General features: G+C 40.6%; 1 protein-coding gene across 1 annotated transcript in view; it reads right to left on the reverse strand.

Annotated features, from left to right (window-relative positions):
* Positions 1-1400: 1400 nt before the first annotated feature.
* The window catches only part of LOC108603787, a 57821-nt gene continuing 31256 nt past the window's right edge, over positions 1401-27965 (reverse strand). The window contains exons 2-17 of the mRNA XM_017992883.1: positions 27828-27960; positions 19983-20121; positions 19835-19904; positions 19654-19764; positions 16162-16368; positions 15945-16090; positions 15692-15842; positions 14485-14615; positions 14250-14409; positions 11456-11704; positions 10896-11021; positions 8847-10814; positions 7480-7614; positions 3849-4007; positions 3527-3786; positions 1401-3451 (exon numbers count right to left, since the gene is read on the reverse strand). Coding sequence (XP_017848372.1) covers positions 2888-3451; positions 3527-3786; positions 3849-4007; positions 7480-7614; positions 8847-10814; positions 10896-11021; positions 11456-11704; positions 14250-14409; positions 14485-14615; positions 15692-15842; positions 15945-16090; positions 16162-16368; positions 19654-19764; positions 19835-19904; positions 19983-20121; positions 27828-27960 — 4709 coding nt within the window. The 3' untranslated portion in view covers positions 1401-2887. The remainder of the gene's footprint in view (positions 3452-3526; positions 3787-3848; positions 4008-7479; positions 7615-8846; positions 10815-10895; positions 11022-11455; positions 11705-14249; positions 14410-14484; positions 14616-15691; positions 15843-15944; positions 16091-16161; positions 16369-19653; positions 19765-19834; positions 19905-19982; positions 20122-27827; positions 27961-27965) is intronic.

A 27965-nucleotide genomic window follows, 5' to 3' on the forward strand; every position in this document is an offset into this window, starting at 1 on the left:
ACAGCTGTTTCTTAACGAGAATTTTAATTTTTTTTGAAACGTTTTGTATGCTGACTGATTAGCTTGTTAAACATATTTAAGTATTAAATGCAGTAGACAAATGTAATCTAGTAATTATTATGTACATTTTATACTTGGTATTTTCCTTATAATATTTGGCTGATTATTAAATTGAAACAGACTTTTGTTGCACAGTGCGTATTAGTCATATTGTATGTTTAATATGAAAGCTGGTAATTTGAGCAGCTTAAAAAACAATTAATTTAGAAACTCATTAAAAAGTAAAATGAATAATGTTGTTATTTATTATAATACATGTGTTAAATATATTTCCGAAGCAGATCAAATGTTGAGTTAAATGTTTTGTTTTACAAATATTTTGGGCATTTCCATTTGTCATCAATGTTGTGATAAGAAGTGTGCTTAAGTCAAATGATTTTTAAGCCTCAAGGCAGTCTATCGCTAATGCTCAATAAAAACCCACTCACCACGATGCACATTGACCGCTCAGCAACAAATCAGCGATGCTCTCATAGCGGAGAGCGATCGAGCGCCTACGAATTTCGTGGGTGAGAGGCTGGCAGGACAGCAAGCGAGTCTCCAGCATGTCAGTTGTGTGTCGACCTTTGACGAGTCAACAAGCAGTGAAGCCAGAATAATAATAACATATGTATAATTCTAACTCTTGGCATTGCTGTTAAGTCTATTACTGCGACTGCTCATCAAGGATTCGATAACTTTGTGATTTCATTTCTCTACGGGCAGCTAACATTCCAATATTCATAACACAAAACAATTATTTAAATAAAATAAAGGTAAACTATAGTTATTTCTCATAATATGTCATATTTTATTACTTATGCATTAACACTATTACTTTATCACAAATATTTTAAGCATGTTTTTTACATAGATTAGTTACAATGTCGTGCTTTCATTTCATTTTATTATATTTTATGTCACTTATAGTTATAAAATGCATGTATTGATATATACAATGTTTCATTTAGTTATACATTTAATAATTATTTATATGTATGTACGTTTCGCTACATGATATTGTTTTCAAAAATTTTCAACAATTTCTTTTTCAGTATCTACAGCAAGGGTAAAGGGCGAGAGAGACAGACGGGGTTCACAGGAAGTATATATGATTTTTGTCGCTTAGTAGTTTACTGTAGTATCAACTATATTATTAAACGCTAGTTATATTCACAATTAATGTTACTAAGTTTATAAATATGATTTTTTCTAGGCTTACTAACAACTTTGCTATATGGTTTTTCTTTTTTTCAAAAATGGAAATGATATGATAGACTTGTAAAACACTTATGCCACTCTTGCTATAAAGTTTTTATATTAATTAATTTATAGTATATTTTTTTTAATTTTTAGTTTTCTTTTTTTGTGCATTACTGATATGCAAACATGCGTTGATAACAAATGCCCAAATAGAAGCCTTTTTAAAAGGCAGCTTAATTGTTAAAAATCTTGTATGCTAATTAAAAGTTTTTCGAACTGCCGCAACTATTTAGAACACAACTGACCCAAGGAATTTCGTTGTTAGCAACAGCAGCAACAGTTCTAGTCCTAAATAAACCTTGCTGAGTGGTGTCCAATTTTTCAGCTTATATTCGCCCGTATAAATCATTTTATTGGCTTATTAAAAACTTTTCCATTTATTGTCATCATTTTAGCGCTATCGTGCGCACAAAGCCCGTGCCCAGTTTTTTATATATATATATATTTTTATATGCATTCAATCGTTCGTGAGCTTATTATGTAGCCAAGTGGGGGGTGGTGTGAGTTTTTTGCTTATCGCATATTTTTCTAAACTTTCTTTTATTGCTCACTTGTTGGCTGTGACTGCTGCTACGACATTAAATTCAAATCTGTTGGAACACTTTTGTTGGCGCGTGTTTAAAAGTTAAATAATGACCAGCGCACTGGGCACGCAATGGCGCAAGACGTGTTCAATATAACTTTTACCCTTGGGCTGTCTAAGTATGTGTGCGGTTTGCTTTGATCTTGGGGTCAGTTGTTCAAATAGTTGCGGTCAAGTTGCGTTATATAGGCTCAGTTTTTGTTTTTCTTCTTCGAGTGAGGGATATGTGTGTGTGTTTTTGGTGAGCCAAGAAAATGGTAAGATATTGATTTAACAGCAACACAGTTTGGTTTGGATTTTGACTGGAAGTACACAGCAATTCAACAAGACGGTATGGATTTAAGCCTGAGCTTTTAGCAACAACTAAATGATGGCTGCACAAATGATTGTTTATAGGAACCCGCTTTACAACAATTTACTACGAGCTATAATGTTTAAAAGTTTCTTAGTTTTTTGGTTAATTAGGCGCTTACTTAAACACTCAATATGCTGATTAATGTAAATTGTTGTTGCTAAATGCTCAGGCTTGAAGTATAGCACACTATAGATTATAACTAGACTAAACATATATAAAAACAGACATGCACACACGTTTACAAATACATATACACATATACATTGACTTAGTCTAATACAGAGAGAGTTGTGCAACTAGCGTTATTGATACTATCGATAATAACTAATAAGTTGTATATTGAATTAGTGAATTACATGAATGGATAGTATTACGATAGACTTGAAACTATCGCTGGCAGTCGAAAATGAATCGATAGCATCGATAACGCATTAGCTGGCCTGACAACTTTACATACTACATTTTCTATTTTTAAGTCTAACAATGAGAATTTTAATGCCTGCACAACTAGTATAACTATTGCCTAGGCTAAGCTATCAGCCGATAGCTTGCTTCGTTCTACGCTTTATAATCGTTCTCTGCTCTATTTTTGACGCCAGTCTTTTTCATTTAAACGCCTCGCCCCCTTTAGTGCTGCTTGTCTGTGCTTAGACACAGCTCTCCGGTCCGGGCAGCGTATCGGTAATGATATGATTGCGTCCAGCATTTGATTTTTGTGTGATGGTTGTAAGCTGTGATGGCGAGGGCGATATGCTTGTGCTGCTGCTGGGCAGACCACTTAGGCCCTTGGGTAACGTCATGTGCGTGGGCAGCGGCGCAGCAGCCTTGCTCAGATTGTAGTCAATCAGACTGCTGGTGTTGAGGTAATCCGCCAAAGTTAACGGATCACGCACACGTGGCAGACTGCTCGAGGGCTGCGACGCACCCACTCCTCCACCATGTGGCAGTGTATGATGCAAATGTTGCCCATAATGACTGGCGCCGCCTGTGCTGCCAGACGAGCTCAGCGTGCTGTTGCTACCAACTGCGCCGGCAGCATAACTGGGCATGTTCAAGCCCAATTGCTCGTAGCGACTGAGCGTGGGCATGGCATCGTACAGCAGCGTTGTTGCCGCTGGCGCTGCTGTCTGATAACTTTTGGCATTGTCACTTTCCAGTTTCAGTGTGCTTGACTGCGAGGGCGGGCTGTTCAGGTGCGGCGCATTCACATCCTGCAATATGGCAAATGGCAAAGTCAGTTTTGTGCAACGCCCCTTACCCATATGACTACGCCCACTGGCACTTACATAATCTACGGCTTTATGATTCGCAGCGCTGTTGGACGCATTTGCTGCAGAGTTGACACCGCCGCCTCCGCCGCCTCCACCCATAAATAAACCACTTTGTCGATTTCCCAAAGGTGACGATGTGTCACTGCCAGTTGCGCTTTTTTGTGCGCTCAGTATGTCCGGCTGCTTTTCAATGCCCTGCTTCAGCGTATAGGCAACCACTAGCCGCTGATGTCCAGCGCCTGTTTCCAGCGGCGCCGTTACCGTTACATCCATGCCTGCAACAAAGCAAAAAGTCAAGCAAACGGCAGAGCACAAAAAATTCAAAGCCTGAACTTACCCAAATGCTTGTCCTTGTCATCGCACAAGTTGCGTGCACCTTGACAGCGACGTCGACGCACTGCAATGACCACTACAAATAATACGGCAATGCCAACGGTAAACAACGTGCCAGTCAAGAGCGCAGCCAGGGGCAATATGGATAAGCCCATGCGTCCATCTACAAAGAGCCAAAATATTGAGCATTAGCTAAACAGTTTGGGGGTAACAATGCCTAGGGATAGAAAGCACATGTGGCCTGCAGCGGTTCGACTGCAAATTAATTAACTTTCAAAAGCGTCAGCCCTAAGGGACACACACACACATTTCGAATAGTTTTCTTTTTCTTTAACAATACAACTTTACTACCATTCAAACAGACTAACATAAATGTTTAGCAGCGCTCTCACTCATGTTAAACTGTAACAAGATCGCATTTATCGAACTGCTGCTACTCCAAACTAATTAGCATTTAGCTGGTAGCAAGTATTATTTGTATTTGCTAATGTTTTTAATTGAAAGCTGTTTATTTTTGCTATTGAATTGTTGTTTGGCGTAATTGTATATGCATTACAAGGCCATAAGTATTTCGTTTACATTTACAATTGCCAAATGTGCTACCTAACCATTCCCATGCACACCCCCAGCAGTTCTCCCTTCAGCGCACAGCGTATTTAACATTCAACAAATCATGCGCGCCTGCGGATATGCAACACAGAATTTCAATAAGCAAATATTGCAAAATGGCCAAAAATCCTCGTAGCGAAAATCGTTTCTAACTGCTCCCGCTGCTGTTGCTGTAGCTGCTGCTTGCTAATTTATAAACCTGTGCCTGTCAGCCAGACGCCCGCCGAGCTGCCAGCGCCAATGTGGCAAATCAATAAATATTTTTTTTTATACATATTCATTTTCTTTTTTTGCAGCTGTTGTTGTTTTCGTATTTGTTGCTGTACCAAATGTTGACGAAACTGCGCCACAAGCTAAATTGCTCATTTATGCATGAGTGCGTATGGAGCGAACACACACAGACACACACACACACATACAAATGTATATAAGCACTTTTAAATGTGTGTGTTTGTTAGTGTTGTAATTGTTGGCACATGACTTTTGCAAAAATACTAAATATACTGCACATTTGAAACAAAACTGTTAGCTATATTGTGATTTTAATTAATATGATAAGCACACACGTGTTTTTATACGCAATATATACCGAATGATTAAGGTAATTCAATACAAATACGCAGCATCGATTGTGTGCGGCAAAAAAAAAGAAGAAATGTAATTTAAATATAAGCACAGCGGAGTAATGAAATTTTCACACTTGTGCAAATATTTATCAATAAAACAACAAATACAAGGCGAGCAGCGTTACCACTGGGAAAACACACACACACGCACACATGAACATGTACTTGCAACTTAAGCAGATAAGCCAGGCAACCAAAAAGGATACACTCAAGCATGCTACAAGCTGGCAGTAACCACAACAGCAGCAGCACATCACAAACATTGGCAGAGGCACAGGCAGAGGCAAAGGCGTTTGCCTGCTCTCATAAGCCAATTGTTTGTATGCGTTTCATTTGGCGAGTGCAGGACACAGCAACAGCAGCAGCAGCAGTAGCAACTGTAGTCACTCACTCGCCAGTCAGCCAGGGAGCAGCTCCCGCACCCACTTGCTTATAAGCTTAATTCAATTTAATGCTCTACCGTTTGTGATATAAATGATACTCGATGAAAGCGATGAAAAACTGAATTGGTTAAAATGTATGGGGATTACGCTGCGCGCTTACGTTTACGTTTTACGTTATACGTTTACACAAAGTAAGCATACACCAGCATATACTATAAAATGTTGTTTGCTGCTGCTGCTGCTGTATTGGCTGGCAAGCCAAACAATGTATCCCGTGTATCATCGCTCGCCTTTTTGCCTATCACTTTGTTGTTTTCATCAGCAACAGCCAAACCACCAAGCGCACTTCGATTTGCCAAGTGTATATAGTAGTATATATATATATATGTATATGCATGTGTATATAATTTTATTTTACTTTACGTTCAGCAGCGTTGTCTTTTGGGATATTTTATTCAGATAAGACATGTTTAATGTATATTTTTTCTTGTCTTACAGTAATCGTTTATATTTTGTACAGAGACTCTTCAGTGTCTGTTACGTTTCCGCTGCTGTCGTCTGTTAAGCATGTGTGCACCTGTGTGTGTGTTATGTTACCTTGACGCCACAGCTGTGGCTTTGTTGTATGCATGTGTGTGTGTGTGTTTGTGTGTGTATTTGTGTGCTGGCATGCTTGCCTGTATAATGTAACTCTTGGGGAATCTCTGTGTGTCAGTTTAGCATAACAAGATATTTCACTGCGCTACGTTTATCTGCGCTGCTCTGCTCTGCTCCTCTTTCTTTTATTCCTTTTTTTTTGTATTTTTTTTTACGTATAAGGTAAAACATGAAATTGATTATATTTACATTAATGTGGTGGCATCAAGCATTTGCTATTGTAAAATGTTTGCAAAATTGCCAAGACTCTCCCTAAGCAACCAAAGCAGCCAGCAGTATCTAACTAAAGTGTCGTACGAAAATGCTTTTAAATTTAACACAAGCTGCAAATATTGACACCTCTATATCTATAAGACGCCAGCATAACATAACACAACATAACATATCTCTATATATATATTTGTGCATATAGTATATAACATAGTTTGGTTTTGGCAACTGCAAATTGACCAGCTTTTGCATGTGTATTAAGCGCAATGATTGAGTGGATTTTGTTGTTTGTTCAACATTTGTGCAATATCTTTACTTTATGGGCTCACCAAGTGTTTAACTATATATACATATATGCTATTTCAATTGTGTTTGTGTGTGTGTCCATTGTTGCTGCTGTCAATTGTAAATGCATTTAGCAAGCGCTTTAACAATTTGTCACATTAAATTGTTCAAATTACTAAACTTAAGCCGCTTTAAATACGCATTTTAATATCAAATCCAAAGCTTTTTGCAAACTAAAAAACTTTTACACTGCTTACAAAGTTTTGTTTCGTTGAATTCGTGTGAAAATTCATCAAATCAAAAAATATTTGTTAGTATAAATAAATATTATTTCTACCATTTGCAATATATGCATATGTAAATAGCACTTTTACAATAAATTGCATTTTACATTATTACTTATGCGATTTTATTTTTAGTAAGCGTTTTATGCTTCATGCATATTTAAAAATTGCTTGTCAGATGCTTTTTACAAGCGAAAATAAAAGAAATCTCAAGTTTTGCAAGAAAATTAGCGTCAAAGTTGTACAACAAAAGCATGAATAAGAAATCTTTGTGTCACTACTTTGGGTCAGTGGCAGTGGCAACTTGGGCAAAACTGCCACAGCCACAAACTCTCCCTCTAACGTAAACAAAACTCGTTAAATAAAAGAACAATTGTACTTACAACAAAAAAAGCGAAGAAACTAAAACGGTTAAGCAGACTATGCAAATACTTGAATGACTTTTTAAAGGTGAAATGGTGCTTAAAAAGCAATGAATGCCTTTGGCCCCCCCAACGACAACTTTGACGCCGCGTTGCATACTTCAAGGCGCGCGCGTAAACTTTTTTCTGCATGTATTTGTTATTGTTACGGTGACTTACCTGTACGCTTGTCCGCCTCATTGATGGGCACATTTTCTAGCACAATGGGCTCGGAGCGTCCTTTCTGATTAACACTGTAGACAACCAAATGCAATGCTGGATGCGCATCCGGATAGTAATCCATGGGCGTTAGATCTGTAAACGAAGGAGTGGAAAACCATTAGCCATTGGACTCGATCATTAATTTAAAAAAAAAAAGTTTGACTGCAAACTTCATTAGGTAAACACAGGCATTTAATTAACACGTCGCAGCCAGCAGAACTGAAACTTTTACAACGCAAGCATTCAATGAAAACTTTTCTGCGTGCTCGCTTATTATTATTTTGTTTTTTTTTTTGCGCTTCTCTTTTTTTTTTTTTGGTAATATTACGCATTAAAAGTTTTTTTTGTGTGGCACTCCCCGATAGCAGCTCATTAAAATGGCAAACTACTAAAAAGGGCAAACGCAGGCGGCAGTAGCGGTAGCAACAACAACAACAACAATAAGTTGCTGGGGCACATGCAGCAAAAGCCAAAGCCAATGTCGTTAACACGCCTGTCTAACTAATCGTGACTTTACGCTTCGTTTGACTTTGCAAATATCGCAAAATGCAAACGCTCGCAGACTCGCACACGAAAAATATTTGGCCTCAAGTCATCGATGAAGCTACGGCGGGTGCTAACAGCAGCTGCTGCTGCTGCTGTTGCTGCAGCAGCAAGTGCCAAGTTGCCTGCCGCATGCGGCTCATTAGCTTGGCTTTCAAATCAGCACATAATATGATAATATTTTTTGCGTTCCCAAACAAAAATAAATCTTGTTTTTCAACAACTTAATTTCAAAAATATTCTTGCCACTGGCAAGAGACGACGACTATTGCCAGCAGCAGCCAAAAAATCATTGCCAACTAAACAGTGCCCGCCTACATTGGCATAAAAGTTTTGCTGACTAGCTAAAATTCATTACAACAAACAGCTCAGCAGAGCAGAGTGTGGGGCAGAGGCAGAGGCATGTGCTGCTGGCAGCCTCAACTAATTAATCTGCGTGGCATTGCATAGTCCTTGTTGCTGCTGTTGCTGTTGCTGCTGTGTCTGTTGCCCCCCGCTCTAGTCAAAGCCGCGCAATTTGGCTTGCTTAACTTTTTGCTCAGTTTGTTACTTTGATTTGTTTTTGTTTTATTGTTGTTGTTGCTGTTGCTGTTGTTGGCCGCATGAAAGTCGAGTCTTTAGTTTGCGGCTTACGGCAGCAAGTGCTGAAAATGTTGTAATGCCAGCGCCTTAGCACAAGCAAGCTGTGAATTCAACCACACGCAAATAAACTAATGAACAGACAGACAGACGAATGGACGGATGGACAGCAAAAAGTTTCTATAATAACATTTAGAGCTTACCCGTTAAATCAATGCGAAACACTGGCATATCCACATAGGTGCTGCTCATATTAAGTCGCAGCTTCTTGGTCTTTGAATCATAGGCCTCCAAATAGAACTGCTGCTGCAGGCCACCATCATAGCCAGGCATGCACTCCAACTCCATTGTGGAATAGATAATGTTGTCATAGTTGTCGAAATTAATAGTGCCGCCACCAGCAGCAGCTGCTGTATTGCCATCATAGCCATTGGCGCCACCGCCAATGAGGCTTTGTGTGACGACGCCGTTGCTGAAGCTGTACTCCATGCGTGAGTAATCGAAATGTGGCTGCTGCCAGGCTGCGGGCAGCGCTGTAGGCAGCTGCTCTGGCTGCTCTGTCGTCGTTGTAGTTGTCGTCGTCGTCGTCGTTTTAGTTGTTGTCGTAGTGTCCGCTGTTGTTAGCGCAATACTTGCTACAAAGTCATCGTCGCTAACATTGTAGTTATCATCGTCATCAGCGTCAGCAGCAGCAGCATCTGCAACATCATCTTGCTCCAAGCTGTCCAGCTGCAGCTGCTGCTCCAGCGCTGTTAGATCGCCCGCCTCATAGTCCAGCAAGTCGCTAGTTTCGTCTGCCAAATAGTCAGCATCATCATTAGCAGCCGCCAGCTCAGCAGCTGCTGCTGTGATGGCAGCATCTTCGTCAGCCTCATCGTCCTCGTTGTCGTTGTCGTCTTCGTCTTCATCATTATCATCGTCGTCTGCATTGTCATTGTTGTCATCATTGTCCGCTTCCATGTCGGCCAAAGTTGCTGCATTGTTCTTGGCTGCAGACAACGAAGCACTGACTTTATCAATGTTTGACTTGGCAACATCTTTGGTTGTTGTTGCCACTGCTGCATCATTATTGCTGCTAATTGCAGCTACTGTTGCTGCTGCTGGCGCAGGCTGGTTGCTAATTTGCGGCGCATTCGGCGGCAGCAGTCGCTTGCCAGCATTGTCCTGGAAACGTATTGTAGCCAACATGCTGTCAATATCGCCGCTGCTGCTGCTGCTATCAACATCAATATCTTTGCCAGCGGCGGCTCTGGTAGTTGCCATTGCTGTTGTGGCTGTTGATATTGCTGCTGCTGCTGCTGCTTGTGCCGCTGCTGCTGCTGTTGCGTCTATATTGTCATGGACTGTCTGACGTTTTCTTCGGCTTGCTGTTGCTGCAGCTAAATGATGGATTATGCTGCTGCGCTTGTTTACCTCGCTATGTTTATGTTGCTGTTGTTGCTGCTGCATGTTTTTCTGTCGCTTATTAAAATACTTGGCAGGCAGCTTGCTTTTGTTGCTTTTAACATTGTAGCGTGCAACAATTTCAGCCTGTTCTTTATGTGACAATGATAAATTTGATTTTGTTGCATGCAGCTTTTTGATTTTCTTGGCTGTTGCCGTTGCCGTTTTTGCTGCTGCTGCTGTTGCCCGTAGCTGTTTGCTTACTGGCTGCTGTTTACTTTGTCGCCGCACTCGCCGCTTATTGTCCGTTTTAAGCTTCATTGATAATCCATCAGTTTTGTTATGTGACGCTGCCACGCCCTTGCCAGTGGGCTGCTGTTGCTGCTGCTGCTGTAGCTTGAGTTGTCGCTGTTTTTCTATGGCCGCCAATGTTTGCGTTGGTGTAAATGATGTGCGCTTTTTTAAGCGCAACAACTGCTCCTGATTCAGCTGCTGATATTTTAGCTGCGCTTGCTTATTATTAGATTTCATATTGACAGCATTTATTTTGCTTTTCATATAGATTTTGTTATTGCCGGACATTTTATGGCCAGCTGCTGTTGCAGCATGAGTTTTATTACCATTACGCTCACGTACGTATTCCATGTGCGGATAATTCGCATCGTGTCTGCCGTATTGTGTTTGCAACATTTGATTGCCATGCATTGTCGTCTGATTCGATGAATTCAACGATGCCGAGGTCACCACATATGGACGCAGTGTACAGTTGCGCAACGCACCAGGCTTGGCTACAAAAAAGAGAACAAACAAAACCGAAACAATGAGTTATAGTTGAGTAACGTAATTAGTTCATAGAAAGACGCGCTTACCTGCTGGCACCACCTGAAATAGACAAGGCTCCGATTGCTTGCCAATGACATTGCGTCCCCAACAAGCCAAAGTGCCATAGTCGCGTTCTCCCTTGGGCGTATAGATGAGCTCGCTGACTGTTTCGACTGCAGTTAGAATTGGATACAGTAAAAGTTAGCAAAATAGTAGTAGCAAAGGTAACAGAAATAAATAAATAATTGTACTAAATATTAAAGTGAATATAAGTCTATTGGCAGTAGTAGATTTTTAGCAGTATTTTTAGTATTCATTTTAAATTGCAACTTTCAACGCTTTCATAAGCTGCGTAAACTTCTATGCTTTAGTTAAATGAAATGAATTCTGCTCGCTTGAGCAGCGCAGTCAAGCCAACTGGCTACGCATAGATAAACCAATTTATGTGCATAAGAGTTATATTGATAACTACTACACAACTCAACAGCAACAACAAGCAAATTGCTTGAGTTCAAACTGCTTTAAATTTTGCAAATGCCTGCTCAAGCGCAAGCACATGCAAATTTTTCTATCTATTTTTTGAGTGTTGCATATGCATAGCTCTTACCATAGCTTTCGAAGTGAGTTTCATTGGCCTCAACAATGGTGCGTTTCACATCGCTGCTGGTGGTCATTGTGGGATCCTGTATAGTAGCATAATGTCCAGATGGCACCTCAAAGTGCTCGCCGCTGCTGGAGAACGTCCATTCGAAGTCTATGTCAGCGGGGTCCGAGTTGACGCGACAGGGTATGGGCACAGCCTCCTCCAAGGAGGCGCCAATAACGCCAATCACATTGCTGCTGCAAACAGGCGCATCTGCAAGATAAATCGTATAAAGATGTGTGAGAAAATGCAAAATAATGCGCAGCTGCTAGTAACTGACAGCTTAGCGTTGCTATAAACTAAGTATATGCTATTGGAGACTTGGACATTGGTCTATAAATTGCTAAAAAAGCAGCAAGCAGCTATTGACGGCTTTTCAATTTAGCAGCAGCAGCTGCTCATGTTGTTGATAAGCAGACACCTGTGTCTGTGTCTCTGCACGAAATTAAATGCAAATTCAACAAACAACTGTCACGCATTTCGACTTTAATACTTGGCTTATGATTTATTCAAAGTAATGTCATTGCCTTGCGTGTGTGTGTGTGTGTGTGTGCCAAAGTTTTGAGCATAACTTGCTCGCTTACCACATACCCATAACCTTAACCATGCCTTAAGCAAGTTTTGCTTTTTATTCAAAAAGTTTTGTTTTGCGGCAAAACATAAATTCTTTAAAATTATGTGCGTTGTCAGGCTTTGTAAATAATTTGCCAAGCGCTTAAAGCATTTACATTATGCGCTTAAGCTTTGTCTGCTATAAATGCCAATTGCAGTCTATTAAAGACTGGCTGCTGTACACGTGGCGTATGCGCGTTGCCTTTGTGCAAATAACTGAATTTTCCATTATGCATTGGCATTGGCAGTGCTTATTTATACACACACACACACTCACTGCTTTCTGTATCCCTTTTTCTGCATGCTATTTGCTTTTAATTATCGCAATTATCCAAAAAGCGTAACGCAATGCAAGACAAACAAACGCTGCGCGCACATTTGCTGATGTCTTCGATTTTGTGGCAGCAACTGCTGCTGCTGCTGCTGCTGATGCCGCAATTTTCTTTTTTGCTGCTTTGGGTTTTATTCTTTTTGCAGCTAATTTGCGTTAATAACATGGGGTTTATGTTTGGTATTTCAATTCAATTCAATCAAATTGAATGCTGTGCAGTTAACCACATCAAATCCGTAGCGTAATTACATTTTTCTCTTTTTAGTTAAATCAACTAAATTATATTTCGTGTTATTGCTGTTTGCACAAAATTAATTGCATAAACTTAATGTGAATTTGTTGTCGGTTTTTAGTTACTACAACTACTATTCACTTGCAACATGTATTTGCATATTAAACAAGAGTTTTTGCAACTGCATTAAATATGCACAATGCTAAATTGAATTTTCCATAAAATACACACACACACTGATACACATGCATATAGCTGCCCTAACTGTTTTTGCTGCCCAGTTCATAATTATAAATGGTTTTACAATGACTATGTGCTTCCAATAATAAAAGCATATCATTCATTTTTATTAACCACCCCACACACACACACACACACACACTCATACAGCTGCCCCCCAGCTCTAACATTAACGCACAGCTGACGTGTTAAGTTTATGCATGCGCCCCTTACAATTTCATACATTTATATCGTATTTAAGCATCATTAATTATTTAGAAAAACAGTCGGAAGTAAACGCTCTATAACGGTAATTGAGACATTTTCAATATGTATTACATGTTTGCTTGTGTGTGTGTGTGTGCGTTGCTATTTGTGTGCATACAAAAGGCTAGCAATCATTTTATGCGCCCATTGTTAGCCCATAAACTTACACACACACACACACACATGCGTATTAATATGCATGTGTTGAACATATGTATTTATATTGCAAATTGAAAACAGTTGATTAACTATGATATGTTGCTACTGCTATAAACTGTTAGCTTGTTAGTCCATTTAATGCGATTTCTGCGTTTGGCCAACAATTATAATTTTAAGAATTTATAGCCACTATTTGTAAAAGATTGAATGCTGCTATAAACATTAAACAATTTAGCTGGCAGTAAGATTTATAATTTGAGTTGTGTTTAAATAAAAATCATATGTTTAAATGTAGTAATAAAACGAATTAATTGAACATTGAATTATATTATAATTTTAAGCAAAACTTTTCAGTTACTGTAGCAATTTTTAAAAACTAAGAAAAACACAGCAGCTAATAAATTCAAGCATATTATTATTTTTAACAGTCTTTGGTTCATATTATTATTTTTAACAGTCTTAGTTTCAGCTTTGCTGGTACTTACTAATGTTTGTTAAATATTTAATCTTATTTATTTGAAGTAGTAGGCTTGCATTTAAAATTGAATTTGCTACTCTATCATATTTTGTTGCAGTGTAGCCGACACCAGCGACATGTTTAAAAATTACAACACTTGCATAAAACATTTCATAACAAATGAACACACAATTGTGTGCTTGTGTGTATGTATGTGTGTGTGGTTAGCGTTCAAAGATTTGTTGGGTCATTTTATAAATTTTTGGCTTTTATAGTCTGTTAGTTAGACTGACAGCAGTTGTCAGTCTATGTGTGTGTATGCGGCTGTAAATTGTGCATTGTTGTCTATTTGTGCATAAATTTTATGCATGTATGTTTATATACGCTTCACTTGACAAGCAACTGTCAGCATAATTTTTAGTGTGCAGCTGTGTGTGTGTGTGTGTGTAAATGAGTGTTTAAAGTAAATTTTTAAACTTACAGCGAATGCGTAGATTAACCAATGCGCTCTGCGTTTCACCTCGATCATTGGCAGCGGCACAGGCATAGAAACCGGAGTGCACACGTCCCACGCGTTGCAACACCAGCGAGCGCGTGGATATAATGATGCCCCAGGAAACGTTCTGAGTGACAGGTAAGCCCTGCGGAGAGAGAGACGGAGAGTGCCATGCAAATTAGTTTTAGCGCCTTTGACACTTACAGCATTCGATACTTACATCATGTGACCAGGTGATGCGATGCTCCTTGGGATTCGCTTTAATGTGGCACTCAAAGTAGACATCGTCGCCCTCTTTGATGTCATCGGGACGCAGCGTCGAGCCCAGCGATAGTGTTACCTGTGGCGGATCTGTAAACAACAATTTATTAATGCTACATAATGTAATTAACACAGGCGCTTTAATTGCATTTGCCTTGTTTTCTCTTTTTTCATAAACATATTTTTATGTGCGCACGCTTTAAATTAAAATGTTGCCGTCGTGCAGAGACGATTATAAAAATGGTTGAAAAAAAGGCGCAAGATATTATGGCCACATAAAATGTGGCAAAGTAGCCTTTGCCTGCCACACGCTGCGAGGTGGCAACGTAAAAGTTAACAGCGCATCGTTTGGCTGAGAGACAAAAGTGTTGCACACAAGACAAAATATTTTAATTTAAAATTGTTTTGTTGTTGTCTGTGTGCCCAATTTGTGTGTGTGCACACACAAATCGATGATGGATCACCATAAAAAGTTTAGTGCAATTTCATTTTTATAACATAATATTGTTGCCAATATATTGAGAAACACACACAAACGCACCCGAAACTTTGCTGTTGACTTTTATGACAAAGTTATTTTTTTTTGAAGAGTTATTTATACTTTTACAAGTTGCTCACTATAAATATTGTAATTATTTATGTTACACGGTCCTCTCTCTGTGTGTGTGTGTGTGTGTGGGTGTAACTTATTTTTTCTCTGTCATTTTATGTTGGCTTAAAGTCAGTGCAAGCACTTATATATTTTATTATTTATGCCTTGGCCTCGGCTTATAGCCAGCTATATATTCGCCACTTGCGCGATTTTAAAATTCAATAAATTTATGATTGTCGCAGCTTGTGACAAAGCAAAAGTTTAAGTTCGAATTTTAAAGCAATCAGCTTAAATACGCAACTCAACAAACTTTGCTGAGTAAGTAAATTTTTCGCTAGAGACAAATGCACTGCAGTAGAAATTATAAATAAAAGCAATGGGCTACGTATTTATTTTAGCAAATAAATTGCTTAAGCTGTGCATTAAATTTCTGTGAATTATTTATTTGTTGGTGACATTTGAATGATTTCTAAATATTTTTGTGTCTAAATAAGTAAACAAATCTTGCTTTAATGCAGCTTACATATTAATGTAGCATATGCAACTTAAATTAAAATATATTCTTAGCACTTACACATAACATTGAGCATAAGCGAATCCTCAATGGCCGAGTTCTGCAAACGTGGATTGGAGCCTTCGCACTTGAGCATGGTGCCGTCGTCTTCGGGTTGCGGATAAAATGACAAAGTGGATAGCACGCGTCCGTTGCCTTGACTTGTGGACAGCTGTGTGGACGTAGAGTAAAATCGATTAGAAAATTGCAAGGCAGCTGCTCATTGTGATAAATAAAACTATGATTGGCATATACATATTGAGCGAGCGCTTACCGTGCCACGTTTGAAGGGTCTGTTATTTTGTGTCCATCTGATTTCGGTATCAGGCACCGAGCCAGCGACAATGCAGGTGAGATTATATTGTGTGCTTGAAGAGAATACCTTGAGCTTGTTGGTCAAATTGACTGACGTGGGTCGCACTGCAAAATATCAATATACATATAGCACAGACTGTAACTGTAACTGTTTTTTTTGCAGCTTGTCGACTTACATAACATTTCAATGCGTATGCTGCGCTCTACAGGCGCCACCAGTTTGGTGTTTGAGGCCTGACAGCGATAAGTATTGTTGAGCGCTGCGCGCGTTATTTGTGGCACCTCCAAGCGATTGACAGTTACATGACGACCCATTGAAACGCCGCTGCCCGCCTCCAATATGCGTGTGCCATTTAACCAGGTTACAGTGGGCTCCGGTCGACCTAAATGTGCAAACAAGAAATTTATGTTAATTGCCAACAGCACAGAACAGAACAGCACAGCACAGACAAGTGGAAATCAAAATTAATGCTTAATGCTTCGGCTATAAATTTTTAAATCATTTTTTATTTTTTTTTGTATTTTGGCTGTTTGGCAAAACTTTTGGCTCATGCATTTTTAACGCGCGCGCGCTCGCCTGGGCAAGTTATGAAGCAGCTGGCGTAAATGCTACCGCATCACGTTTGGTAATTTACGAGCGAAATGAACTTTTCACATTTTAATGATAATGCGCATTTAGCAGTGTGTACCCAAAAGCTTTTAAAAAAGGCTTAGCTCACTTAAATGCCCCAAAAAGTTTGCAGAGTGTGGGTGGCTGGTTGGTTGGTTGATGGGCAAGCCAACTAAACGCACGTCAGGTCAGACAGAAAACAAAAAAAAGGCATATGCTAATGCTAAATAGCTTAAGGAATGGTAAGCTATGGCGCCGCAGTAAAGTATGCTATAGTTTTTGAAAATTTTATATGCTAAGATGAATGGCGCTTAGTTGGCTATGGTTAGGGAAAGTATTTAAAAGTTGTTCAGCCAGCAAATCTTTGAATAGTTTATAGCATAAGCTCTGAGTGCACTCAACTCAACACCAACAGCCATTTTAATGTTTCCAACATAAAATAATAACTAATTACTTGACTGAAGCACAATCAGCATGGATTTTATAGCAAGTACGTTTAATGGACAAGTGCACACACTGCGTATGCTTAACATGAAATTCTCTAACTTTGGTAACAACTACATTTTCGCAAAAAGTTTTGCCAAATGAAATTCCTTGACTACATTTGCTGGCTCACTAAGTAAAAGCATTACACATACGTATTACGTATACGTATACGTATACGTACTTCGTGCTCGCATATCGAATGCACAAAAATATTTTTAATCCATTTAAGTGCGCCCAAAAAATGTTGACTTGACTCTACGCTTCAGTGGGTGGTGTGGTGTGGTGGTTGGGGGTATTTAGGGTTTTAGCAGCTTGCAGCTTGGCCATTAAGTAAGGCAACTGAATGTGGCGGAAATGAGCAACAATAGCAACAAGCAGCTGGGGCAGCAGCGGTATGGGATTAAAGTAGCTGATTGTTGAGTATGACTGTGGCAGTTGGAGAATTTACTGCTTTGGCGAATTTAGTTGCCAAATGTTTGCTGATTGCAAAGGATACGCCAGCGACAACATGGGCGACAATAAGCCAAGAGGGTACACACACACACACTCAAACGCATGACAACAATAGCTTTTTGGCTGCGGTACGTAAAGTATGCGAGGATAATAGACAAATAACAGTTTGCTTGTGGCATTTAGCTGGCACTCGCATTCCTTAGTCTGGCTGGCCCCTTACCAAAAAATTGCTTGAAAGGATGTCGTCAGTAATGAAGACAGCCCCACTGCCAAGCTAAGCCATGCTTAAGGTTGTTGACAATTGCTCTACGCTGGCCAAGCCACCAAACAATAAGCAAGTCGGGGAAAAAAAGGGCGAGTTATGCATAGCTGCGGCTTTTGTCACATAAAATGGACTGCGTTCGGATTTTATGGTTGCGAGCTTAGATTAGCTTTTTATTGCGGGTATTAATTGCTATTAGTCAAAGTTAATAAACTTGATAAAGCAATTTGCCATTCTAGCGTTTATTGTGCGGGCTATGATTAGTGCGCGTCCTAAAAATAGCTTTGGCTCAAGGCTTTGCATGCGTTTAGAGCCGCAAACCGCATGTGCAGGCCTTAATAGTAGTTAATTTGGCTAAGCGCACGGCAGGGCGCCGGCAACTGTTGGCAGCTGCATGTGGCAACATGAAATATGTATGCCTGCCATTCTGACGTCAGCGCATGCTACATACAAATCACACATGGAGAGGAAGCTAAGCCGAGACGCAGTCACCTGCTACGAAAAGTGTCAAGCAGCAGGTGTCAAAATAGCAAATGCTGCCGCCCGCTGTCAGCTGTGTAAGAGGCAAAGATTTTACATACTGCTGCGGCTAATCAAAGCAGCTGGCTGGTTGCCTGCCTGGCTGCTTGGCTGGGGCGTTGAGTACGTGACGCATTGCCAAAAACGAAAACAAACCGCAGCGCTGCACAGCAGTTGCCAAAAGGTAACCAAAGCAGCGCCTTTGTGTGCGGCACGTAAGCAAAGCAAAGCGAGTTGCCAGTCTGACATTTGCTGCTGCTGCTGCTGCTGCCGCTGCATGTTGCAGCGCTTTGTGTACAGTTAACTATGCTGAGTGGCTACAAAGCGCAGTAAAGCATTTGCTGCTAAGCTGCATTGAATTTTAAAGTGTCGAGGCGTATGCGCAATCAGCAGTCAAGCCGTGCTTACTTTTACTATAATTATTTTTGCTTGTCTGCCATTAAAGCACACACGTCGTATGCGCTATATGCTGTAGCTGTAGCACAACTTTTGGCTTGCCAGCCATAAACTATAATTATTGCTTAAAATTTACTTAACATCAAGTTAAAAGTTTTGCTTTTGCGCTCGCGCCACCAAAAATAAAACAACAGCAAATATAAATTGTTTGTCAGTAAGTTAATGATTTATAATGTTCGTGCCGCGTCTAGGGCATGAGCGCCCTACAGAAAAACGCAGCGAAGCGAGCAACTTGTACAAATTTTTCACACTTGCCCAAGCCAAAAAAAAACAAAAACCAACGACTGAGCGAGTGTGAGCAGAAGTTTTGCTGTCGCGTTGCGGTTGCCTTGCGGTATATTGGAGCGGGCTGGTCTGGTCTGCTCTGTGCTACGGTGGGTGGCAAGTTTTTAAAGATTTACGATGCCGCATATGCCTACAGGTCATAGGTACGAGCAGAGCATGCGACAAAAGCCAGACGTTAAAAATTGTTGCATTTTTCAAAGTAAAGTGGCAATGACAGCCACAGCAGCCGCAGTCGAGTCGAGTCGAGTCGTGTCCGGCTGTCTTTTGGCACGGCAACAACTGGTTGGACTGTGTGTCCTGGCCGCAGACACTGACATACATTTATTTTTATTATTTACGATGACTTAGGCCTCGTTGCTCATGCCACTGACTAACGTGTTGGGGCCATAGACAGCATGTGCACGCCTATCTGGGTCGCAACATCTTTAATTCTTTAAATAGACTTGCGGCTTGCGTGTGGCATTGCCCCAGTCGCACCACCACCGCTGCTGCGGCGACTGTTGTCCTTGCTTTGATAGCCTTTTGTCTGAGTGCTACATTTAAGTAGCTGCGTGTGTGTGTGAGAGACGTCTGTGTCGTTTATCATGATTTACTTACCGCCACGCACTTCACATGTCAACACAATATTATCGCCCTCGAGCAATGGACCCACAGCGCCAGCAACATCACGGCCCGAAGCATCGTATACGAGTATTTGATGCGGAGGAACTGTAAGAAATGTGTTGAACTTTTCATGTCACTGCATTGCATTAGAGCTGCTGCTGCTGCTGCTACTCACCAATAACCGTTAAATTAATTCTATGATTGCGCGTTGGCGAGTTCTGAAAGTCCACGCGACAGCGGTAAACCTGTTGATAACGCAGAGAAACGGGCAAGAAAGCGCGCTAAGTAAATTGGCATATACAAATAACAGGCTTGTTACTTACACCCTCATCATCCAGTTGTATATTGTCCACAGATAGCTTCGCCGGCTGCTGTGCGGTAACAAAATACGCACGTGGCCCAAATGAGTTTGTATCTGACCAATAGAGCGCCTTCTCGAATGGCCTGCCGCGCACATCAAAGCTGCAAATGTAAGTACAAATATTAATGTAAAACAGGACAGCCAACAACAACAACAACAAAATGTAATTGAATGTGCTTGACTAAGTTATACACTTGAGGATAGTAAAATGAAAGCCAACTGCAATATAAACTTAAATTGCAAAGTGTAGCACAACTTAATTTAGTTAAAAGAGCTTAGAACATGGTAAACAACTATATAAAGTAGAGCACTGCCAACTGCAATAGCTTCAAAATAAAATATAAAGTTTATAACATGCCAATTCTTTTATTGCTTGCACTCAAATATTGTTTTTATGCTTAGACTGCTAACACTTTAAACTGCACGCTTTAATCAAATTCTTTAAATTGTCAAGTGTATAGAATATTTGTTAAGCAAACTGTCTACGTTATATATATATATCTGGCCGATAAGTTGCCACCACAAATGCCGCCTGAGGCGCTGCAGACGACTCGCGCTCGTAAATTTTAATGTCTGCCATTGCTGGCGTCGCTTGCTGCTGCTGCTGCTGCTGCTGCTTCTTAACTAAAGTAAGGCTCAGTGTGTCGCATAAAAAATTGTAGCATCCTAATTTCAGCACATTTTTCAATTCAACAATTTTTGTGGCTGCCGCAGCAGCGCTCGTAAACAAAAGCAACAACTACAACAACAAAAAGTACGCAGCAAAATTTTGTTGTAAAATGTGAGTTTATTTTTTTTTTCTGTTAAAGTAGCTGCGGTAAGGGTAAGGGTCAAGCAATTTCACGCGTCTACAAAATGACCCTTTTCCTGTTTGGTCAAAGTATATAAAAAAAAAAAATGGTAGCGAAAAAAAAACGAAATTGTAGCAAGCATAAATTTGCACGCAACTAATTTCTTCCGTTTCGCATTATTTTCGCAGCTCGAGCCGACGAACGTTTGCAATTCTAGCGCATTAAAAAGCCTGACGTGCTATCTTTGGCGCTTTTATTGTATTTCTTAATGTCCAAAGACCCCCACAGAACCCTTCAAAAAACTCACAACAAAGTTGCTGAGCGCCGACGACGAGTGCCGCAAATGACTTGGCAAAAAGCAAAGAGACACAGACCACAGCAGCAAAAGCAAAACCAAAAGACAGAGCGCACAAGTTTTATGCATGTCTGTGTCCTTTTGTTTGTTTCCTGTGTGCGCGCGCTCTCTCGCTCTCTTGCGGTTAGTCGAGCGGTTTGTCATTGTGCCTGTTCTACTATCCTGTGTTGTCCTTGTGGCTTGCGCCTTGTGCCAGGCCAACAGTATTGTTTGCGCCTTTAAGTGGTTTTTTATCATTTTGCCGCTGACACAATTTATATCCGGTGCTCATATTTCTTATGCTTATCACAAGACGCAGCGCCGCGCCACGCCGCTCGTCCCGCCCCAAGAGTTGACCAAAGCCAACTTCAGTATAAACATATATACATTTTGTATTATTGTGCAAATGCAGTCGCATAAATTACGCCCACTTTAAGCCAGGCTTATGCCTAAGCCTTCTGGCCCAAGGCACGTTTCCTAATTAGCCTAATTAAATATATATGTATGTATGTGTGCGCGTCTAGCAAACAGAAAAGGGCACGCAGCTCAGCGATTTACGCACTTGCCAAAAAAAGAAAACACAAAACAGCGACAGCGACAACGAAAAAAGAAAGCAAAGCAGTGTATATATAAAATATAAAGCTGCAGCAGCGGCAAACAGCTTTTAATTTTGCGTATAAGCAAACACAATAGTCAACAAAAGACGACAACGCGCCGCGGCGTCGTCGTAGGTGCGCATATCCTTTGGCCTGAGCATATCCTGGCCTGGTCAGGCTGTTGACGTGCGCTGCTTTGGCTTAGGAAACAATAATGCCAAGTTTGCACAATGAGCAAAGGCAAATGGCAGCAGCAGCAGAGAAAAGAAACGCACGTAAAGCGAAAAAGTCTAAAGTGAACGTAAAAAAAAGTAAAAGAAATTGCAAAGGAAGATTTTGTAGCTGTAGCTGGCGCTTGCAAGTAACCAAATAGAAATGGGCAGCAGACAACATTGTGGCAGTTGCAGGCAACGTTAACTGTCGTCTGTCGTCGCTCCCAGTGGGTGGTAAGTGTTGAGTGGGGTGGGGTCGCCAAGTGTTTGCGAGACAACACAATGCACGCTTTGAAGAGTTTGCCTAGGGTAGCCCACCAAGCTCATTCAATTCTTTTGTCTGCTCGACGCTCGTTTCTTTAAGTATTTTTTCGCTCTTTCTCTTGATTTTTTTTTCTGTTGTTTCTGCCAACAATTAGTTGAGTTTTATTTATTTTGCGTTAATTGGTAGCACTTTATCTTCGCCTTGAATGAATGAGCTGCGTTATTTAAACAAAACGAGCTCAAGAAATAAGCAGACACATGCGAAGCAAAGAGAGAGAGAGCGAGAGAGCGAGTGCGCGACCTTCGGTCAGCTGCAGTATTTTTGTTGGTAATTAGCTTTTTTAGGTATTTTTTTTGTTTGCCTACTCATAATCGCGCTGACCTTCAAATCATAATCTGTTTCTGTTAATTAATTGGCTGCTATGCTATACATTTTAATTAATTAATGATTGTTATAGACGCTACATTTAATAAATTGGTAAAGCAAATATTGCTGCATAATATTTTAAGCATTTAATTATGCTACTTATTGTGCTAGCTACAATCTCTAAGTCTTAATGCTGAGTTATTAATATAAAAGTGTGCGCCCAAGTCTGTGAAGTTTACAGATTTTTGCATTTTTTATATATCAATTAAACGCCTAGTTAAACAACAGGCAGCTATAATCGTTGCATTTAATGTTACACAGCAATTGTAGCAAAGCGTATATCATAGTCGAGCAGCAGCTGTTACGCTTCTTTAAATACTAAATATATTTTGCACAATCGTAGCATTTGAGCTGCTTTAAATTGAAACGCTTACAAAGTTGTATACAAAAAAGGAAAATTGCGCAAGGGCAAAGCGTAGGGACCCACAGCGAACCTAAAAGTAACAAACAGCAAAAGGCAGCAACAGCAACAACAACAACAGCAGCAGCATAAAGGACAAAACTCTTAACTTTGCTGTCTGCCTCGCGCTCGCTCGCACGCCCTGCAGCTTATGCTGTGTCTGTGTGTGTGTGTGTGACGCTGGCAATAACCATTGAATAATTTTATGACAATATGTGTCAGAGCGTGTCCAGGCACTGTGCTGTAGATGACGGTATTTTTTGACAGTTTAAGCACATGTCGGTACTATCAGCAAAAAAAGAGATGGAAGCAGCACACACACACACACACATGTAGAAAAAAAGTGAATGTTGACTTCAATTATGCAGCACAGCAACGAAAGTGGGCAAAGGTAAACTATGAGGGTATGTGTGCATGTGTGAGTGTGTGTTGTTTGGCATATTAGGCGGGTGAAAATGGCTTGATATTACTCTTATACCTCTGCCTGTCCCGCATCAAATTATGCAAAAGGTAACAGTAAAGAAGCATATGGCAGCAGATAACAGTCGCAAAAAAAATATATATAAAACTGTAAATGAAACCAGCAAAGTATGCAACGAAAACTCGCAACAAATTTTAAATTGGTTCGCTAGCATGCAAAAACAAACAGCCAACAAAAAGCGGGCGAGAAATATGAATACAATAAAAACAAAATATCCAACAGCAAAAACAAAAAAAAAGAGCTGTTCACGCCCCTACGCACACACACACAGCCACACACACAAAGCAAACAAAACAAAGGGACAGTAAAACAATTTGCATATGTGTGTGTGTGCGTGTGTGTGTGCGTGTGTGTGTGTTTGTCTGATGGCCTGTGTATTGGTATTATTATGGAGCCATGCTGTGTAATATCTGTAAATTTTCTTTTGTTATTACCAACAACAGTTTTTGCCCCACAGTCTCCCACTCAACACCCTATTGCGTGGTCCTAGCAGCACCCCTATATGTTGACATTTGTTGCCGCTAGTGTTGTTTTCTTTTTCTTTTACTATATAATTTGTAGCATATGAATATATGAGAAACGCTCCCTTTCTGCCAAGTTGCAAATTTATGCAGTGACGCCTCATAAATTTGGCAATAAATTCAAAATAAAAGTTTCAACTTTGATGTGTCTTTGCCTATACACATTTTGCTGATTGTTTTGTTTGTGTTTTTGTTTTTCTACAAATTGGCCCCTTAAAGATTGAAACGCCAGCAACTTTTGATGAGACCACAGACCCAAACCCAGACCACGCGCCCATTAGTGTGGCTGCCAGCCATAGAGCGAACGGATGCAGTAATCTAGACCAAAGTTTAGTGGCTGAAAATCGATTTGCATGCACTGCTTGCATTTCCGTTCTTCACACACACACATGCAATGACTTAATTACAGTTTTATATATAAAGCATCTAACTGGAATTTTGCACAAAGTGCGAGGCAGTTCGCTGTTGAAAATTGCCATTTGGCTGCCGCTCGTAAAATCACCGAAAATGCACTCGAGTTAATTGCTATTGGCTCGACTTTTGCACCCACAGTTCAGCCCCACAGGCTGCCAGCCAGCCATTGGATTTTATTGCCAGCCATTTTGAATACCATTTCGTGGTTTATTACTTTTGTGGCCAACGGATTCTCAAGTAGCGCGCCAAGTGAACATATACTCACTCATACAGAGAGAGAGACTTTGGCAAGTGAATGCACTTTCGATTGCCACCCACACACACAGACGCACACACACACCCACACACACAGACACGCGTGCGGCAAGTCAACTCTATATTTATGGGCAACACCGTGCCGTTGCATGCCACGCCAACGCGCTCGCTGACGATTATGGCAGTTAGCGTGGGCCACCGAAGCCGCAACATGGATTATTGCACTGGCGCTCTCATTTGACAGCCATAACAGCGCCTGCCTGCCAGCACGCAGCGGCAGCAGCAGCGTCGTCGTCGTTACCAACATTTTGCAGTGCAGCAAATTTCATTATTTAAGTCCTTGCCCCCTTTTAATGGCATGCACTATACCCCTGCCCATGGCATGCAAGCAACTTCGACGTGCAGTCAGACTGACAGTTTGCCAGAGAGAGTGGGCAGCGGCAGCAGCAGCCCCGTTGGGCTTTAAAAATCAATTAACCTTGATTGCGGCCATATTTGATGCTCGCCTCGTACGCTTTTCTTTCAGTTTAATTCTATTTTTTGTTTTACAGACACACGAGAGAGAGGCAGGGAGAGAGATAAGAGTATGAGGCTGTCGATGTCATTGGCTTTGGCCTTTGGGCTACCCTAGCATGCATAAAGTATTAGCAAAGGATGTGATGATGCAGCTGCCAGATAATAAAAATATGCAATAGCTGAATTCATACAAAGTATACAAGATTACGTTCATTAATTTGTATTTAAAATAAGTATAAACTAACAAGTAAAGATTTGTTGCTAAATTCCTTGAGGTCCTAAATCTCATTATCATTTTCGTAATTAGCAGATTTGTTGACCATATTTATGCTTTTCAATCTTGATATTCAATAACTGCTTCATCAAGTTAAAGTCAAAGCGCTTGCAATCAAAATCAATTCAAAATAAATTGAATTTTAATATCAACTGAGAAGTAAAGATTTATTGTTATTAAAAATCTCTTATAAGACATTATTACTTGAGGTGCTTGCGTAATTAGCATTTGCTTAATTAGCAGCTTTGTTGAGCATAATATTTATTTATTTAGCCTATAGCTTTATATATACTTGAATCAAAATCAATTCGAAATCAAATGCGTACAGCGTATTTTGTAGTTGAGCCTGCTCAACCTGAACTTGTTTATCATGTTGCCTTACAGCTGGTTGCCATTACTATTGATGACTTGCAATATTAAACGTGACAGTTGGGTCTCATTGGCAGCAGCAGCAGCAGCAGCAGCAACAGAGCAGCAGCGATAGTTAAATAGCATACAAGCTGCTTACAGGTGGATTGGCTTTAAGGACCCCCAATGTCAAATGTAAATTTTTCAAAAGTTGCCACTTGGCTTGGCCTTTGGCTGGCATTGAGCAGCGCCATAATCGCATACATACTACAAGCCGTTACACTTAAATACAACAAAATCCTATAGAAAATCGCATTTCAAAGGGTCGCCTGAGAGAGAAAAACAAATCCCAGCAAGCTGCTGCTGCTGCTGCTGGAAACATAAAAAGGGACTCGTTGTTGTCCGAAAAGCAGGAAACTTTGTTAACCCTACAAAAATAAGAAAATAAAGAAAAAGATGAAAATAAAAATCCAGCTCAGCACAGTCAAGACAACAAAGCAAATTTTAACATTATAATTTTTAATATTTTTTATGCTTGTTGCTGGGTGTGAAGCTGTCAAAAACAGAGCGGTGCGGATCGGAGCGTGTTTGCTAGACAAGGACACAAGCTAAAGCTCAAGCTGTGACATGCTTTGAAACGCTCACATTGCAAGTAAGCAAACACACACACAGGACATACTGAGGACACCTTAATATCAAGGCACAGGCCACAGGGGCTCGGCATACGGCTTTCAATTTCAGTATCTTCTACACTTTGTGTTGTTTGCTGCTGACTGCTGCGTGTGTGTTTGCCTGCTGGTCTTAGCTATTGGCTGACATTTCTTAAAAAAAAAAAAAGAAAGAGAGCGAACCCGAGAACTGAGCGCTGCCTTCGATTTCACGCAGCGTTGGCAATTTTATGCCACAATCCAGCAACTCCTTTTGCCTCATATGACACCGTCGTCAGCTTGGTTGTTACTGTTACTGTTGCTTGTGTTTAACTGTCGTTTATTTATTTTTGCTTTGTTTGCTCTGCCAGAAGGAAATCGAATTCGAATCACTTTCGGATATTTTTGGTTATAAAGTCGGAAATTTTTGGCTGCTATTCTCCATTGTTCAGTGTTCAGTGTATGTTTTGCTTTTATTTTTCGGCAACATTATTGTTTTCCACATTTCTCTAGTTTTTTGTTTGGCAAATATATTTTTGCCAGATTTCTTGGCATTTGTCTCTGCACCACTGAAATTTATTGCTTCCAATTGAGTGCACGAAAGTAGCAACAACAACAACAGCAACAACAACAACATAAGCTTTTGTGAACAACGCGCGCGCTTGTCCTTGATACACGTGCGTTCATGTCAGTGTCGTTTGTCCAAAAGTCCTGTAAACACACACGGCGAGGCAGGACGCAAGCCGGGCAGCATGTAAGCGAAATTGACAAGGCTAAAGGATATCGATATCGATGTCTGCTTATAATGTGCAACATATTAAACCTAAACACACGCCGCCACACACTCACACACACACGCCAATGCTTCATTGCTCTATAAATAACAGGAGCAGCAGCAGCAGCAGCAAAAGGACACACAGCACTCCTGCGCTGCTTTTGGGTCCCACAAAATAATCAAAGTTGCCAGCAAAACAGTTTTCACTTTGGACTGCCATTACTTTGCCGACTGCCTGCCTGCCTGTCCTCCTGTCCGCCTGTCCATGATGTCCTTTTTGCCTGCGGCTAATATATGAGCGCTGCCTGTCGCTAGCTTTGGCCCTGCCTTGCCCTGCCTTTTGTTTTGTTTTTTCTTTGCAGCATGTGTGCAAGCGAGAGCGAGTGCCTTGAGTTGATATTGATGATGTTATTAAAATAATAAATTATTTGAAAATTATGAACTGACGCCATTACTCAACATGCAGCATAAATCAACGCCCCTTTAGCCCCCAACTGACCCACTAAGCGCCACAGAGCGCCGCTTAATTAACACTCGAGTTAGTAAACTTACCTGTACAGCGGCTTGCCGGCGCTCTCACGAAACCAAAGCACCATGTACACACGATCGTCCTTAGCTTCCGGTTCAATGTCGCAGGGCAGCGAGGCAGTGCGTCCTAGCACAGCCTCCACGGCGACAGTAGAGACTGCA

Source organism: Drosophila busckii, chromosome 3R, assembly GCF_011750605.1.
Source record: "Drosophila busckii strain San Diego stock center, stock number 13000-0081.31 chromosome 3R, ASM1175060v1, whole genome shotgun sequence".
NCBI lineage: Eukaryota > Metazoa > Arthropoda > Insecta > Diptera > Drosophilidae > Drosophila > Drosophila busckii.